This window comes from Micropterus salmoides, unplaced genomic scaffold (assembly GCF_014851395.1).
Source record: "Micropterus salmoides isolate LMB-PRFRI ecotype aquatic unplaced genomic scaffold, ASM1485139v1 Ms_hic_scaffold_21, whole genome shotgun sequence".
In the NCBI taxonomy this organism is placed as follows: domain Eukaryota; kingdom Metazoa; phylum Chordata; class Actinopteri; order Centrarchiformes; family Centrarchidae; genus Micropterus; species Micropterus salmoides.
The window spans coordinates 24,978,356-24,995,166 of record NW_024041262.1 but is presented as its reverse complement, the minus strand read 5'-3'; the positions used below and the strand labels follow the sequence as shown (position 1 = coordinate 24,995,166).

General features: G+C 40.4%; 1 protein-coding gene across 5 annotated transcripts in view; it reads left to right on the top strand.

The window, feature by feature from the left end:
* plekha1b (pleckstrin homology domain containing, family A (phosphoinositide binding specific) member 1b) overlaps nucleotides 1–14,751 on the top strand; it is a 28,711-nt gene extending 13,960 nt beyond the window's left edge. For 2 of the 5 annotated variants that reach the window (XM_038735926.1, XM_038735927.1), the window contains exons 8-12: nucleotides 987–1,055; nucleotides 5,590–5,654; nucleotides 5,783–5,846; nucleotides 6,225–6,314; nucleotides 12,284–14,751. In XM_038735926.1, the coding sequence (XP_038591854.1) occupies nucleotides 987–1,055; nucleotides 5,590–5,654; nucleotides 5,783–5,846; nucleotides 6,225–6,314; nucleotides 12,284–12,649 (654 nt within the window). In that variant the 3' untranslated portion in view covers nucleotides 12,650–14,751. Of the gene's footprint in view, nucleotides 1–986; nucleotides 1,056–5,589; nucleotides 5,655–5,782; nucleotides 5,847–6,224; nucleotides 6,315–7,894; nucleotides 7,969–8,995; nucleotides 9,171–12,283 lie in introns of all 5 variants that reach the window. The other 3 variants (XR_005447065.1, XM_038735929.1, XM_038735928.1) reach the window with 3 other exon arrangements.
* The last annotated feature ends 2,060 nt before the right edge of the window (nucleotides 14,752–16,811 follow it).

Here is a 16,811-nt window from a genome sequence, read left to right as displayed (position 1 = left end):
CCGAAAGAAAGAGAAGAGCAGCCCTTTTTTTCCCCTTATGTGCCTGTTTGTTTTGATCGGCTGGACCTGCAGATTCTCTTTACTCTGTTTGAGAGTCTTTAGTTTAGTGACTTTTTTTAATCTGACTGCTTTCTCTTTTTATACTTCTGACAGTCGTTTTTGGAGGTTTACGACTCACCACTAAAGGAAAAAGGAGATCTTTCAATTCGCTTTATTTTCAACACGCGTATCAAAAAATTACCTTTAAATTTGTTTCCTACAACTTATTTGGTCACTAAACTATTTCACTTCTCCTCTCTTAATCAAAGATAAAAAAACTCCCAAGCTGTCGTCTGTGAGGACGACCTAATCAGGATGAGGAGGATCTGATACAATTTCCCAATACTTTTTTGTTACAGTGTTTTGAAACAAAAATATAAAATAAATTAGATCACCTTGCTTGTCCATAACAACAATAAAAATAATAATAGGCTACCAGTAAACTACTGAGGCTTCAACAGGTGGTATTTTATGCAAGGTATCAAATGAAGTACTCTATTGGTATTTGTATCACTTTAAGGGTACTGGTATCGTAAAATTTGAAACGATACCCAACACTACCCAACTGTCATGATTTCCTCTATTGCCACCCTCAAGACAAACTTTAAAAAAAAATCCTAAATCATTGAGATGTTGTTTGTTTTGTCCAATACTCTAAATTTATGGGGTGCTCTAGTGCACACTGCCAGGATATTAAATATTTTCTTGTTTACTTGATCCCTTATTTAGTCTTAAAAATGTCAAACAAATATTGTTAAATGTCAAACAAGTCATCAGAGTCCAGTGTGATGTTTCTTCTGACCAACAGTGAAAGAGACCCAAAGATATATTAACTGACAACAGTCCTAAAGTCATTATGTGTCGTGTGTTTTTGTGAGTTTTTGTGAGTTTCAAACATAACAAAACTTAAGTTACAGTGGCTAAACTGGCAATAATATCTTCCTCAGATGAAGAACTGGAAGAGGAGATACTTCATGCTGGATGAAAACGCTCTGAGCTACTACAAGTCTGACCTGGTGAGGAAATGTGTTTTCAAAGATATTTAAGTGAACTGGTCCATTAAAGAAATCATGTTACAGCAGGAAGCTGGCTGCAACCGGGTTACTTAAGTACATGTTAGCACACTGACTGTTGGCTTAATACAGCAACACTGTACAAAAGTTTGAAAGCAGCAGAACACCCAAAGTGTGTGTGTGTGTGTGTGTGTGTGTGTGTGTGTGTGTGTGTGCGCAGCAAAGCTTGTTTTGCCCTCAGTTAGTGGTGTGTGTCTACTTGCAGCGGCATGTGTCCTGAATACCTCCTCAAATGATCCACGTGTGGACAGATTAGCGAGTCCTAACCACAGCCTGTCTGTGCACATAAATGGACACACCCTGTGTGTGTGTGTGTGTGTGTGTGTGTGTGTGTGCATACTGTGTTCATGCCTTTTATATTTCCCATCGTAGGTATTAAACAGTCATGCATGTAGAGTGGCAACTATTGAATCAAAATCTTAAATAATACAAGTCAGTGTCGGAGACAAAAGTAAATGTGTAACTTTACGAGGAGACAAAGAGAAACAGAGAACAGAGCTGTGAAGCGTGAGCTGCTGCTGGTTTCAGAGGTATTTCTACCCACCGCGAGTTACCATTCGAAACTTGGAATCACAGAAGCGCTTTGGATCATTTGAGAGTATTATAGGTTTATCTTCTGATCAGATTGAATTGTTTCAGGATCGCTTCATCATGGTATTTAAAATATATATAATTCATCCAAAACTGACCCAGAATCTGAAAGTGAACTGATTTAAATTACTGGATGTTTTTTTTTAACGTGAAATCTTTGGCTTCTGCTTACTGAATTTCCTTTTTTCATTTCCTTTTTTTTTATTTTTATCAAAGATATTTTCTATTAATACATTTGTCCATCTTTTGATACTGATGATTCAACCGGGAGAGTCTTGTGTCTACTTACGACCTACAGCACTACTGTCAGCTAGGGCTGTACGATCTGACGAAAAAAATCATATCCCGATTTTTGGAAATTCAATGAAAAATGACATTTCTAAATGTAACTCAGGATATTTCTCTGCATTATAAAGGTGGGGTAAGCTATTCTGGAGAAATCCAACACCATGACAAATACCATACACAGCAAGTAATGTAACTAACGTTAGCCTGTTTGTGGATTCCTGCTCTAGGATCGATACTCGTATAAAAGGATCGATATCTAAACTTTATCATAAGTACTGTCTAATTATACTCGGTTGATAGGAACTACTCCTCCTTCCGCCTGTCAAACTGATGCTTGCACTACGGCTCTGTGACGGAGCTTCTTTCAAGTTTATAATTCCCACGACTGAAGAATGACTCTGGCTGACTGTGAAAGCAGTCACGTCTGGCTGTTTTGTTTTTTTTTAGCCGTGAAGGTAATTATGACGCTGTGTGTGTGATGTGTGTGCAAAGACGGTGAAATACTTTCGCAACACTGCAAACTTCCCTAAACATCTGAGACTAAGTCCAAATTATATGATGATGTTATGAAGAGGCAGTTCTGAGCAGGATATTTTTATTATAATTAAAAAATATGACAGTAGTTTGATGTCTTGTCATTATGCAGCTCTTATTTTGAATTGAATTATAATAAAATATGTAAAAATCGGCAGTACCAGCCTGGGTATTACTTGGTATTGGATTGTATAGGAATTAAGTGGTATTGCACATCACTGGTGTTATGTGGCTCGTCCATTCTATTTAATGCAAATTTCTTCCCTTCAACATCGGCACGTGTGGAAGAACGTACATAAAACTAACTTCACTGCGTTCACTCACCAAAACATTATGTTTAAATGTGGAATTTGCGACACAATACATAAATATAAATTGTAAACAATAGACGTTTTTCTGTTGTCAAACGACAGATATCATCATATCGCACAGCCCTACTGTAAAATGAAAGGGAATTTTACTGGATGCCCATATATGCACAACTTTTTCCCCCTCTCTTGTTAAACAAATTGATTAGCCTATAAGGACACTTTTTCACATGCTCACAGTAAAGCATGTGCTGCACTGCGTGTGCGTCCCGGTGTTTGATCCACATCCATAAAGCTGTGGAAACTTATTTTCATTTCCCTGAGGAAATTCAGGGGAATCCAATCACACGTTTACTGTCTGCTTTTTCAGAGGTTTGTCAAGAATGAAGTATTCTTTCGAATGTCCTTCAGAACTTTTCAGAGTAAAAGCTCTCAATAAACTTTCTTGCGCTTTTATTTTGGAGGCACAATCACTTAAGAGGAAGTGATTATGTGAGGAACTGTAGCTGTCATGACTGAGATCTATTTCAGCATCAGCCGCTATGATTTTATTCATTTTTTATTTTTCTGCTATCAAAGCAATCTGACCGCGGGCCAGATATTATTGCCGGAGGGCCAATTGTGACCCGCGGGCCGCCTATTGCCGACCACTGCACTATTCTATTAGTTTGTGTCACTGAAGATGTACGCTATTTCAAAATATCCTGAACTGTGAGGAAAGCTAGCTAGCTGGTGGGATCCCTGCCATTTCTTTGTCCCACCGCTTGACAGACAATTAAAACTGTGAGGTCATGATTGGTGCTGATCACTTTAATGTTAAGAAAACATACTGTTTATAGCCTGAATCTAGTCAAAAATACCCTGATATCACTTACAAAGTGTCGAGGCACAAGCTGAATTTAAGATAAAACCTTCTTAACAGCTACAGAAGACAGAGCGTTGCTGTAAAGATCACATACCACATCTGAAGTGAGACAGGAAAGGCAAATGCAGTACACCACACATCATTTAAATAGCCTGTAATTTTCAGCTATTTTTAGTCAGTAACCACAGCTAGGTATGCTGGGAACACTAATAACAAGTACATTGTGAGCCTCTATTTCACTTGTGCTGGTTTGGGTTGGACATTGTGATCATATGTTCTGTGAGAAAATAGGTTGGAGTATTTTCTTTGTACAGTTTATATAGAGGTATATATCTCTGTATCTTGTTTGTATAGGCAATTGTTCAGGAGTGTTGGACTATGGCAAGACCTGGAAGAGGTTTGATAAAGTTCAGGAGCTGTAATCCAGTATGCATTTACTCTCTGCTTTTGTCCCCTGAAGATTAGATGAATGCTTTACCTCTGATTAGTGTTGCCAACTTTGTCACTGTGAAATAAGGGACAAAAACTGATCTAATCTCTTAATTAAATATTTGGTAGGTTTAATAATAGTTTATTTACAGCCGGTACCTTTATCACAGTTCTTTAATTGAACCACTACCTGTTGTCTTTACTTTCTGTCAAAACACTTGTGGCTCTTGCATTGTATACGACAAACTAAAAAGAACATAGCTTGTGATGTGTTGGTCTTAAAAGGTAACTTTTATTGGTAACCAGAGGAGCAGACCGCTAACAAACACAAACAGACTGCAGAAGCTAACCAACAAAGTACTTACTTCACTACACTGAACACAATCAACACGCACGAGGCACACAAGTCAACTGCTTGTGACAAGCTGCCCAGAGCAAAAGGTGGGCTCTCCTTAAGAGCAGGAGGTAATGCTGAGGTGGTGACGAGCCATTGGTTGAGCTGGAACAGAGCGGACCAATGGGTGGGACTGAAGTCAACCTGACAGAGCTCCACAGAAACCAGGAAGTAGGCGGGTCTTCATTCCACATGTAGACCTTTCTTCATTACAGGGTCGCACAGCCTGCTTGGCATAGGTGAGACAGAACATGGCAGTTCATCAGAACTTGATGGATACCATTTGCAGTTTCATCACTATCTTCATAAAAGTGAAGTAACTTGCATCGCACTCCCATCAGGTACAGAATAACATCTCACACACACTGGAAACATATTTCTGTTTCCCTTTGAGGCGTCGGTGGCAACACAGGCTCGCCTTCAGTCGGGGATAGATCATTCAGGATACCCCGCACAGTCTCTGGTCCTAAAACCTTCATTGTGATCATCTCAGCTTCTCACCAAGTGCATATTTGTGTAGTTTAACAAGACTGTCGGTGCTGAAGTCCATGTTTGACCGTGTCACTTCACTTGCCGCTATTTTGTCAATTTCCACAGTAACTGCATTTAACGTTACTTAACTTAACAGGCCTACTGAGGCGCGTGAGGCAGGGGGGCTGTGATTGGATGATGACCGGTGTCGTGATCAGCACTGCTGCTGTTGTATCAGTCAGTGGTTAGATCAGCGTAGTGGTCAAAAAACAGGACGAGAGAGGTCACGTATGGGACAAATCAGTCAGGCCTAATATAAGAGGCTTCCCGGCTACTACGGGACGGTCGGTAACCCTACCTCTGATTCATCTGCATACCTTTTTCTGACTGACGCAGGTGCAAAATATTTTACAGAATGTTTCCTGTTGATTCAGACAAGAGCGAGAATCTCAATCAAATCAGGAAACGTAGTAGAAACATGGCAACCAAGCAGTTAGAGAAGTCACGCGGGTTTTAAAGAACCACACCTGTGGATATGCACGTTTTAGCTGTTGTTGTTGTTTTTTGTCTAATTCTTTCCTCTCTTCCCCCTTGCAGGAAAGGGAGGCTTTGAGAGTCATCCCATTGAAGGAGATTCACAAAGTTCAGGAGTGCAAACAGAGGTCAGTGAGCTTTCCTGTTAGCAGGTGTTAGCATGTGTTGCTGTCCGAGCTTTTTGGGCCGACTCGGGCCATCGCGTCGCAGGTCTTTAAATGTTGCTGCTGCTTGGTCCCTGTTGTTTTTTCTGCAGTGAGCTGATGATGAGGGACAACCTGTTCGAGATGGTCACCAGCTCCAGAACCTTCTACATACAGGTAACACACAGGAAGGACGAGTCTAAACATAATTTTTTGCTCCTTTCTTATAAGCACTTCACATGTGTGTTTTAACTTACCAGGTCCCCACATTATGAGCCAGATTACTTCTTCGGCATGGTGGTTCAGATGTAGCACAAACAAAAAGCAAAAGTATACATTAACCTCTCTCTCTCTCTCACTCACTCACTCACTCACTCACACTCTCTCTCTCTCTCTCACACTCTCTCTCTCTCACACTCTCACACTCTCTCTCTCTCACACTCTCACACTCTCTCTCTCTCACACTCTCACACTCTCTCTCTCTCTCTCTCGCACTCTCTCTCTCTCTCTCTCTCTCTCTCTCTCTCTCTCTCTCTCTCTCTCTCTCTCTCTCAGGCTGACAGTCCAGAGGACATGCACAGCTGGATTAAGGCCATCTCAGGGGCGATCGTGGCTCAGCGTGGCCCCGGACGCTCGGCTAACACTGTATGTATGCTGTCAGGCTCATGTTGTATTCATGTTTGTCGTTGGAAATCAACGTCTAAACGGCCGTAGTTTACCAAGGACTTTGGTAATATTTAGTCACATTTTAGTTATCAATTTGAATTAACAGATTATAACCATAGACTGTATAAAAGAAGTGGATGCCCTGAAGCCTCCCCTGCTTCCTGGTCTCTGTTCCTCTAAATGGGGCCATAATTTACTAAATGAACATCATGCTGTGTTGAAGAAGACTTGAAACTAGCGACTGAGACCATAAACTCATCAGGAAAGTGTTTACTGAGGGAATAAATCAGCTGAGAAATAGAAACATTTTCTCAGACTTCTATACAATCACACTTCTTTCTGCAGCCGCTGGAGTCGCCCCCTGCTGGCTGCTAGAGAGGATGCAGGTTTGAGGCTCTTCAGCACTGGCTTCACTTATCAGACTTGGAGATTTGATCATAAGCCAAGACTAAAAAAATTTCTGTAACTTTATTTTTATTCTTTTCAATTTTACAGCAGAACTTATGAAAGAGCACATAGCAACACACGTGCACACACACACGTGCATATCCCTGGCAGCCACAAAGATAAAAATAAAAAGATAATTTATCTTTTCCATCAATAAGATAAACAATTTATTTTGTTGAAATTTCCTTTACATTGAGCTCTGTTGTGTGAAGTGGCTCCATATGTGGCAGAAAAAGTAACGACAGCAGACAAACCTCTTGCTGAGGTTTAAAACGTGGAACATTTTAATTAGATTATCTTAATTTATTCAGGGAAAAACAATCATAAATGCTAAACTTCTGTCTCATCTCATTTGTATCCCACATCCCGGAATATATTAATTGTAAATCAGTCGTTCTGTGATTGTAAGTGTTATAGTAATAGTAGAATATTTGTTATTTAGATATAATGTACATTGTACCTCACATATTGCACAGATTCAGCCAATGTTTTATCGTGTTTCCCCCTTTTTATTTTAGGACTTTCACAACCTGATGATGATTATGATGTCAATGGTTGAAATGTGTTTCACGCCTGCAAAGTTTTCTTTTGCTCTGTCTGCCTCAACACACCTTGCACACTCAGTCTCTTCTCTCTCTTTGAACAGTTTCCTTCCAAAACCACACAACAAATCCACCAGAAGAAAACAACTAAAGTAGTAAAAACTAGTAAAAACTAGTCTTTTGGCATTTTACAGCAATTACTATACTATACTGTCACCATTTTTGTCAGCCTTGAAATTAATTTTTCTTTACTGTTCTAACAGAGACAAACAGGAGAATCTGTAGAAAAGATCATTACACCAGAGCCGTACAGTTATCTGAAACTAATCAGCCACTCGTGTTCAGGCAACATTTTGCAGACATGTATAATGTGAATATTCTGTCTGCTTTACTGACAAAACATCTGGGCTGTATTACATTTCCTGCAAAACGGCACAAGTTCATGTAAAATGGTAAGAGGTTAACACTGGACTCTCTTCAGTAAGGCCTCTGTGGATGGATGTGTTGTATTTTGGAAAGGAGCTCTTCACATTACTGTAACTGAGCTGTGTTGTAAACTGTTGTTTTCAGATCCGTCAGGCCAGAAGGCTGTCCAGCCCTTGTATACAGAGGTATACACCGTTCTGCAGTGGTGAATGCAGCACGTATGTGACCCCATGCCGTTTTCCCCAAAGTCCCGATTCGCCCCATCCACCAGCCTCCCCTTACCGAGCATTTACCTCGCACACTACAGGAGCTCTCTGCTTCTGTGTCCAACTGAGGTATTTTTATCTAGCAGCACAAAAGCCAGCGTGAACCCTGTAGTGTTCATCCATCTTAAAGTGACTGCTAGCTTTACAATTTGGATAGCCTCGCCACCTCGTAGCTGAGTCTGTGGTAACAGCAGGAAGATTCATAAAAGTCTGCTCCTCCATAGAGGCAAAACCTGACGATTTAAGACGCCATATTTTCCTTTGCACCTAAATTAATAAGCGTCTTGAATCCAGAGTACAAACTGAAATCTCTTTAAACTGCATACACATGTATGTTTGATGTAGGTGTAAAGTGAGGCCTTAATTGGTTCAGGAACTATCAAACTGAGTGCTGCATGAGATAGACCTGGTAATTGACCTTTGACCCAATGGGGCCAGGTGTTTGACCAGAGCTTGTTGGCAGATGTGTTTGTGCAACACTGATGATCATTTCATGCCTGGATGCTGTTTCTTGGCAGCGTCCTCATCCTCCATCATAACTCGTCCCACCCAGGCATCACGTCTTCTTATTAATCTTGTTGCTTTAAGACACCCCGGCTTCTCGTCATTTTGTTTTTTCATTTATTATGTGTGTTGTGCAAGCAGCCAAATTAGAGGTCATCCATCGTTCCATCGTTTCAGACAGGTCAAGCTGTACTTTCCCTTTCATTCCCATAACATGACCAATCATCTTTTGAACGTTTCATGTCTGTCTTCACTCTTTTCTTCCTCGTCTCAGCTGTTTTCTTCACTTTGTGTGTCATTATTCATGTCTTAATAACATTTACAGCGTTCCTGACCTGCAGCTGAACTTCGGAAAACCAAATTTATCATGAGCTACTTCTTTTTTTTCCCGCTAACCCTCTGTCATGTTGTCTTCCTGTTTTTCCTCTGTGTGTGTGTGTTTGTGTGTGTGTGTGTGTGTGTGTGTGCTTTTCAGAGAGTGAAGTGTGACAGTGACGTACTAACTTTCCCCAAATGAGCCCTGCTGCCTACTTCCTGCTCCTCCCACCGCTGCTCATCGTCCAATCACCAAGCCCCACTGCCTCTCCGCTTCCTTAGCAACTGCTGATCGATCCCGCCCTGCTCCTTGGCAACTGCAGCATCACTTGTTCGTACGTGTTGCTTGTAACTGCATGAACCCTTGTGTTACGGTCACAATTCACAGCATTTCATTTGGATGGATATTCTGTGACGCCATATCTCAACTATTAACACGGCAGGTAAAATGTTATCATAACTGAAATAACGGGCGAGGTTGTTTTATAAAAAAGAGTAACAACAAATCCCTCCTTTTTAGTTTTCCAGTTCAGTAGTTCATTTTATATTTATAATCTTTACTTTACAATGTGTTTATAAAGTGGGAGCAGTTGGTTTGAGTGTCCAGAGTTCATTTTCTGTATGTTAGATCGTCGCGTCTGGTTGGATCGACGGGGTTGTTTGTCAGGCTTGGCCGTGTGCTCAGGCAGATTAACAGCAGTGGTTCTCAAAGTGGGGTCAGTGGGACCCCATGGGTCTTTGAGGGGGTTCCAGGGGTCCCCAGCAAAAAGAGGAATCTTTATTTTCACTATAATTCAATCCACAAATAACACAGTAACAGACTGTATGACTGTTTTGGTCATGGGTTTCATACACTTTCTGTTATAAAACATCTAAAAGCAAAAGTCAGAAAGGGAACCCTGGAATAAATTCTTACCCATTGGGGGTCCGTGGTCTAATTTGTGTCAGTTTAGGGGTCCTTGATGTGAAAAGAAGTCCCGTCCAGATATGGCTGGACGATATGGCCAAAAATGTTATCATGATAAACAGTCATTCGATATCAATAATTATCACGATAAGTATGAAATCGTTATTTCTTTCAAGTTTAAAGGCTGATTTCTACTCCTGAGTAAAAGTTGAAGAAACCTGATGGTTAATTGTGGTCTTTTCTTAATGGTCAACACTTGATGCCAAACAGTGGATCACTTCACAAATCTGAGGTAGAACATTCAAAACTATTACGATAAAATCTTTTTCAACAAATATGCACAAGTAAAATCAAGTAAAAACTTTTTTCAGTAATTATTCCTCCACAAAATAAACTTCTTAATAAAAAAATAAGTCCTAATTCGTATGATTCAAGTGAATAAAGTCAGACATTTATTGAATATTTATTGAACATTTGTTATATTGTTATTGAAAAAAACTTATATTGCAATAATCATTGTTATTGTTTTATTGTCCAGACTAAAACGGTGAAAACAAAGACCTAAAACGGAGAGGTTTGAAAACGCTGCCGACTTTAGAAACGATGACGCAGACGCTCACGCTCGGCTCTCTGATTGGGTCTTATAAGTCATGCAAAGCAGAAACACAACTGAGAGTTTTTTTATTTGGTATTTTTATTACCGTGCAAATAACACACCTACACTTGTACTGCGCATGTCGCCGTAATTACTTTGCAACGACTCCCAGTCTGTTTTCCGCCGCCACAGCCACATTTATCACCGCCATTCAGTAACAGTCCCAGCTCGTTATTGGTCCACGCAAAATATAATCTGGTGCGGTTCTTCATCTGCAGTGCTTTAGTCTTTCGCCAAATCTTCTGTAGACCATCTGTTTCATGTTTACACCGGCACGCGCACACCCAGTGTACGTGAACGGCCACTAGATGATTATATTTAATATAGACTGAGATCAACTCTGAAACGCAGCTAAAACGCTGATGTGGACGGAGATCATATTCATTTTAAAACTCGAGTAGTGCGGATGGGGCCTTACGGCCGCAATGTCCGGAATTCAAAGTGAGGTAGTCCAACAAGCAAAGAAAATCCAATGAGGCAACATGAATATCCAAGTGCACAGACAAAAAACCCCCACAAATGATCCATAGTGTCAGGCAGGTGAAGAATACATTTAAAACTAATAGATCATCACCAACAGGCAGGGGTTTAGTCAGACGCACAAGGAACAGAACAACAACGGTCTGAAAAAGACTTCAAAGAACTGAGAACTATAAATGCAGACTCACACAAACAGCGAGGGAACAAAAAGGTGAAACCCATTAAGGCTAATCGGACCAAATTAGACTGGACAGCAGAGAAAGACGACTTCAAAATAAAACAGGAACGAAACACAGACCAAAACAGTGACGATTTTACAAAATATCTGGTTTTGATAAAAAGTTAAAGCTCAAGGAGAGAAGTCAGCAACGACTTCCAAGTGCCCTTCTTTAAGAAACATCCAGTCAGAGTTTTATTAGACAGAGTTGAGCTGAAGCTCCAGATTCCGCTCTGTAGAAATATGAGAAAGCGTTTAAATCTGTTCCCTTAAAGATTCTGGCTCAGTGTTGGATTAATTTAAAGGCTATGGTGTGGGGTTTTTAACATAACCTTATATTACTGAGTTCTTAAAATATCCATTTCACATTGACAACATAAATTGAGAGCACATGCAAAACATTACAGGGAAAAATTTAACACTAGTAGAACACAAACAGAACAAAAAAAGCTGCCAGACAGTTAAACAGATGTGAGAGATGTTATCACAGTATTCACATATTGGGAGCACTGAAGTAATACAAATACCGGAATTGATTGTGTAATCACTAATCCATCAAATGTCTAATATGGTTTTGTCGACCAGCAAAGTTATGAAAGCTGCTGTTTTTACTCACCTTACTAAAACAAAATGTTTGCTGAACTTAATTTCAACCCATAAAACCTGATATGCATGCTGTTTTCTTTTTATATCAACAATGGATGCCAGACACATAACATGTCAAAATGTGCAGGTAAATGTTTCCTTGATCACCTGATAACACGACTTTGTAATCATGAAAGTCATCGGTGTTTTTTTTTTTTTTTTTAATGATTGCCGTTAAATAAGAGTTGGATGCTAATGAAAACTATTACTATTATTACTTCTTCAGACCTAAAAGCTTCTTATCTATTACTTATTACCTGAAATAATTTCCCCAGATATCAAAATTTACCTTTAGCGAGTGTACTGGTGAACAAGGTGACCTTAAAGTCTCATATTTTGACCTGCAGATTAATTAGATGCCCTTAACTGCACAATCTGAATCTGCCAGATGTTTCTTAACCTTTCACCCACAATGCATTTCATCACCCATCCACTGAGTCATTGCTGTGTCTTGTCCATGCACCCATTCATCCATCTGTCCCTCCATCATTCATACCCATCTTTGTCTTCCCCCTCTCACTTCCTCTCCCTCCTCTCTCTGCAGGAGCACAGTGACCTCTCTTCTGCTTCCACCTGCTGGTACCCCTATGAGGAACTACACCACCCACAATCCTCCTCCAGCACCGCCACAACGGGCCCTCAGCCTCACGCTGGACACGCACCACCAGGACAACTTCCTGGGCCTGCTACCGTGGAGGCTAAGCGGCGTCCAGTCGGTGATGCTGCCCCTCCCCTCGGCGCGCTCCCGCCTGTCACTGCAGGAGACGGTGCGGTCTTCAAAGTAACGGATGTGAATGAGTCACCGTGGAAACAACACGGCGAAATCAACCAGCTGGGCTTTGTTGGTGGCGGGGAGAAGCTGAACACTCGCCCCACTGAGAATTCTGACCTTAATGTGACCCTAATTTGACGATGACGACCATGATGGTGACGATGATTGACAATCTCTAAAGGACACACACACATATACTGCACACACTTCTACATGAGCTCCGTGTGCTGAGGCTGAGTTCTTAAAAACTACCCGACTGGCCAAATAATCCTTCAACAAAACTTCCTGGGACCATTTTCTATATGTGTAGAATAGGACCTTCGTCCTCTGCTGTTTTTTTCCTTCACTTACGTCTTCCTGGTTGTTATTAACAAAGTATGGCTCCTGGCAAACAAAAAACATCTTGTCGTGCAAAAAAACTAACTAATTGTTATTGTACAGTGAAGTTTTGTTTCGGTAGGGTGAAACCTGCTCATTGCGCTGCGATGGGCGGCTTTCATGATTCTTGTAAGAAACAGACAAACCAAAGTTTGTTTTTCTACAGCAGCAGCTCAGATGTTGCCAGCTGTTTAAACTGTCTGTGTCTGACTCTGCTGAGACACTGACTAATCCAGCTTCTCAGTTTTAAGACAATCCCGCTCGATGTTATAAACTCTTTAACCCAGAATTGTCTCTCTCATCTCCAGTAGAAAGGCTCATCCTGTCAAACGTGTTTTAGCGATTTTAGAGCTCCAAAGTCCAGATTCACTGAGGTTGCATTTCTGGGGATGTCTGCACAGTGTTTTCATCTTATTTACCAAGAAATGTACTGCTGTTGTCGTCCCTAATGTCTCAAATGTCAGAATTTCAAAAATAAGAAGGAATAAACTTCTTCAAGACATAATGAAGGTAATTAATGGATTTAAAAAAGTATTTTTAAGCCCAAGGGCCTGCTCACACAAGCATTTATAACATGCAGGTTAATTTCAGTGTAATCGCTGTGATTCATCAGTGGCTTCACTTATAGAGGTGAAGTTATTCTGCATGGAGCTTCTGCATAGAGTTAAACTTTTGTGAGTTTTGAGACGATGGTACATCTCTCTTTTGAATGCACTCTGGAAACATATTCCATAGTCTGTGATTGTGCTAACTAGCTTGCTAACTGGTAGGTAGCTTCCTGGTTCCAAGCCAGCTAGTTTAACGGGCTTAAGTGGTACTTTACCGAGCTTCCAGCGCCGCCCTTTCTGCAAGCCACTTTCTGGTCTGCCCGTGCACTAAGATGCATTTAGTTCATAAGCTGAACATTAAAAGTGAACATTTGCAAAGTTTAAGTGCTGTTTCACCCAACTGCGGCATCATTTTGGGTTTATTCTTTGTTTTGATATCAGGACTGAAAACCTAGTTGGTGTGACTGTGATTTACTCAGTCTATATCTCCAGCAGTGAATTATTTAAATTTACCGTGTACAAAATTGATCTCAAACAAAGAGAAGAGATGCAAATTTAGATTGTCAATCTTTCAACATTTAAATTACCAAAGCAGTGCCACGGTACATGACTTTGATAAATAACTTGACATTGTGCACTTTTCGCTGTGCAAACCACCAGAGAATCTGAGCTGAGGCTTTTTAATGTTTAAGATAATACGACTTAAAGCAGCATTAATAAAAGGACCTGCTGCTGTGGACTGAAGTGTTGAGGAGCTGATATTCATTCTGCTCACCACCTTTACTCACCTCACTCCTGTACATTCATTTTACCGCTCCTTTGTAACTCCATCAGATGTTGATGTGTTTGTTTTAGTAGTTTTAGTTTAAAGACGTGGGAGACAAGAAACCAAACTCGTATTGTGTATTTTTTGATCTGTAAATGTTGTTTTCGGAGCTGCAGGCAGGGTTGGAAGTGTTCTTCCTGTTGGCTCCCAGGCTGCACACTCTTCGTTGGAAACTGGTTGTGGGTGTTTTTTTCTGTTCTGATGTGCTTTTGATTATATTATTTACAGTGATGAGATGTTTTTGAGGAAAAAGAACTACATTTATATGTTGTTTACTGACTTTTATAAACACGTGTGCATACTGCATGCACACAACCACCCTGCACCCCCACTGCTGTTGTTCCCTGTTAAACGTAAGCTGGGTTAAGTGCCTGCATTGTTCTTTCTAAAGACTTGATGAAATATGACGAGCTGTTTTGACCCTTTTTAGTGTGTACTTGATTCTAAGACCATGGTTCATCTGTTTATTAAAAGATATTTGAAAATAATTTTACCTGGATTCAGGTTTGGTGGATGGAAGGAGAGTAGTGGTGGCGGGTTTACACTCAATCATTTCAAATTTTAGGGTTCATGGAGAAAAGTAACAGAGAGCAGATGAAGGAAAAAGGTTGGAAATATTCACTTATTCTCAAATATCACAAGAGAAGATCAAAACCAACAACTTTCTGACTTCCCTGCCCTGTCTGTGGCACTCAGCCATAAGGCCAAATCTCACAAATGCTCACAAATGTATAGTTTCATATTTTTCAAAATGTCCCCGTCCTGAAACAGCTTGATGCTGTAGCTTTTAGCAAACGTTACTCAAACAGGAGGAAGTAGCGCATTTGTTGGGACTATTTTCAGCGGTAGATTAATACACACCTGGTGATCTAGTGGAGGGATGCCCAATCAGAGGTATTTTTAACCAAGGAGATAGTAGAAGTAGAGCTTGCGAATGCAAACTTGAACTTTAAACAGAACCTACTGAAAAGAAGAATGATAACAGTCTTAACTAATATCCATTTTGAGTTTGAGCCAAATAAATGCATTCGGATCATAACAGGTGGGTGAGTTTATGAGTGTTTGTGGCAGCATGATGGCGATTGAGTCAAAATAAACTACCGTGAGTGTGTGTTCATGGTGATGGAGGAACATGTCACCCAGTGCAACAGTGTGATGTGTGTTTATAGTTTTTAGACAACAGTGGAGCTCTATGGCACAGAGGAACCTCATATATTAGGTTTTGGATACACACAGTACTTTTTAGTAGATACATTCATTGTTGGTTAGTTTTGCTGTGTGTGTTTGGACGAAACAGAAGCTAATATCTAATCTAATCTTTATTCATTTATAAGGGTTGCAAATTGTATTTACATTAGTGTACTTTAAATAGTAACTTAACACCATGATGTCATGCAGAGTCTCTTGCTGAAAGTTTTATGCTTGTTCCACCTCTGACCTGCTGGTGGGTGTGTGGGGGCTCTGTTAACACCCAACATGTACTTCACTGCAAAAATGTGAGACGTTTTAACTGCTGGACTGGAGGTCTGCAAGAATGAATTTGAGCGAACAATCCCAAGATCTGGAGATCAAACCAGTAATACAAAGTGATTATTTAGAAACCCTCAGAGATTTATAAATTTATGTACCTTGAATTTGTCACTGAAGTACTGTTTCTTCAGGGGTTTCTGAAGGTTTACTGGACATAAAAGTGAGGCTCTGCTGCCATCTTGTGGGTTTAAATCCTTCAGTGAGGAGCAGATCTGTGTATGTCCACTAGATGTCACTGTTTCTAAATCTTCTCATGTTTCCTCATTTCATGTGTCCTGATTTATGGCTGGAGGAAGCCTCCATTCTTCATGCTGCTCCTCATCGGGTGGAGGCTCTCCAAATAAACTCTTCTGAGGCGGTTGTCGGCCGTTAGCTCATGATTTCTGGACGACGGCTGCAGAGCGTCAGTCCCTTGGCGTCCTACACCTCGAGGAGTTGCGTAAGATGAACATCATGGAGGCAGAGTGTGATTAAGACATCTATCTGAGCTGATGCAGAGTACATGTCTCTGTTGGATACACAAACACTTTAAGCTATTTCTCTTTCTTCCACACTGACACTGTGATCCTGTGTTAGTGTATTTTCTATTTTGTACGTTCTCTTAGTTTTTTTTTTAATTATGATTATTCATTTTTACATTACAGCTTTTATCAGGTTGGGAGGAAGATGTTTGCCATTTTCCCATCATTATCCTTTTGAGTTGAACCAGACAACATGTTCCTCAGTGGAACAATGAATCATAGAGCGCAGAATCAGTATTTAACTGCTCTCTGGAGCCATGTTTCACTTTCGTCCATATCCTAGTCCGTGATCTCAAACCTGACCTGGAGGCTTCTGCTTCAGCTTCATTCCTCTTCTATTAGAAGCGGCAAATTCCCACTCACATCCAAGATATTTATTGTAAATAAATGTTATTTGCACTTTATTATACAATTTTCTTATTTTTAGCTGCTTCACTTTCAGGGTCTTGTGCACGCTGGCTCAGTGTCACACTGTCATAGCTCACTGAGACACTTGA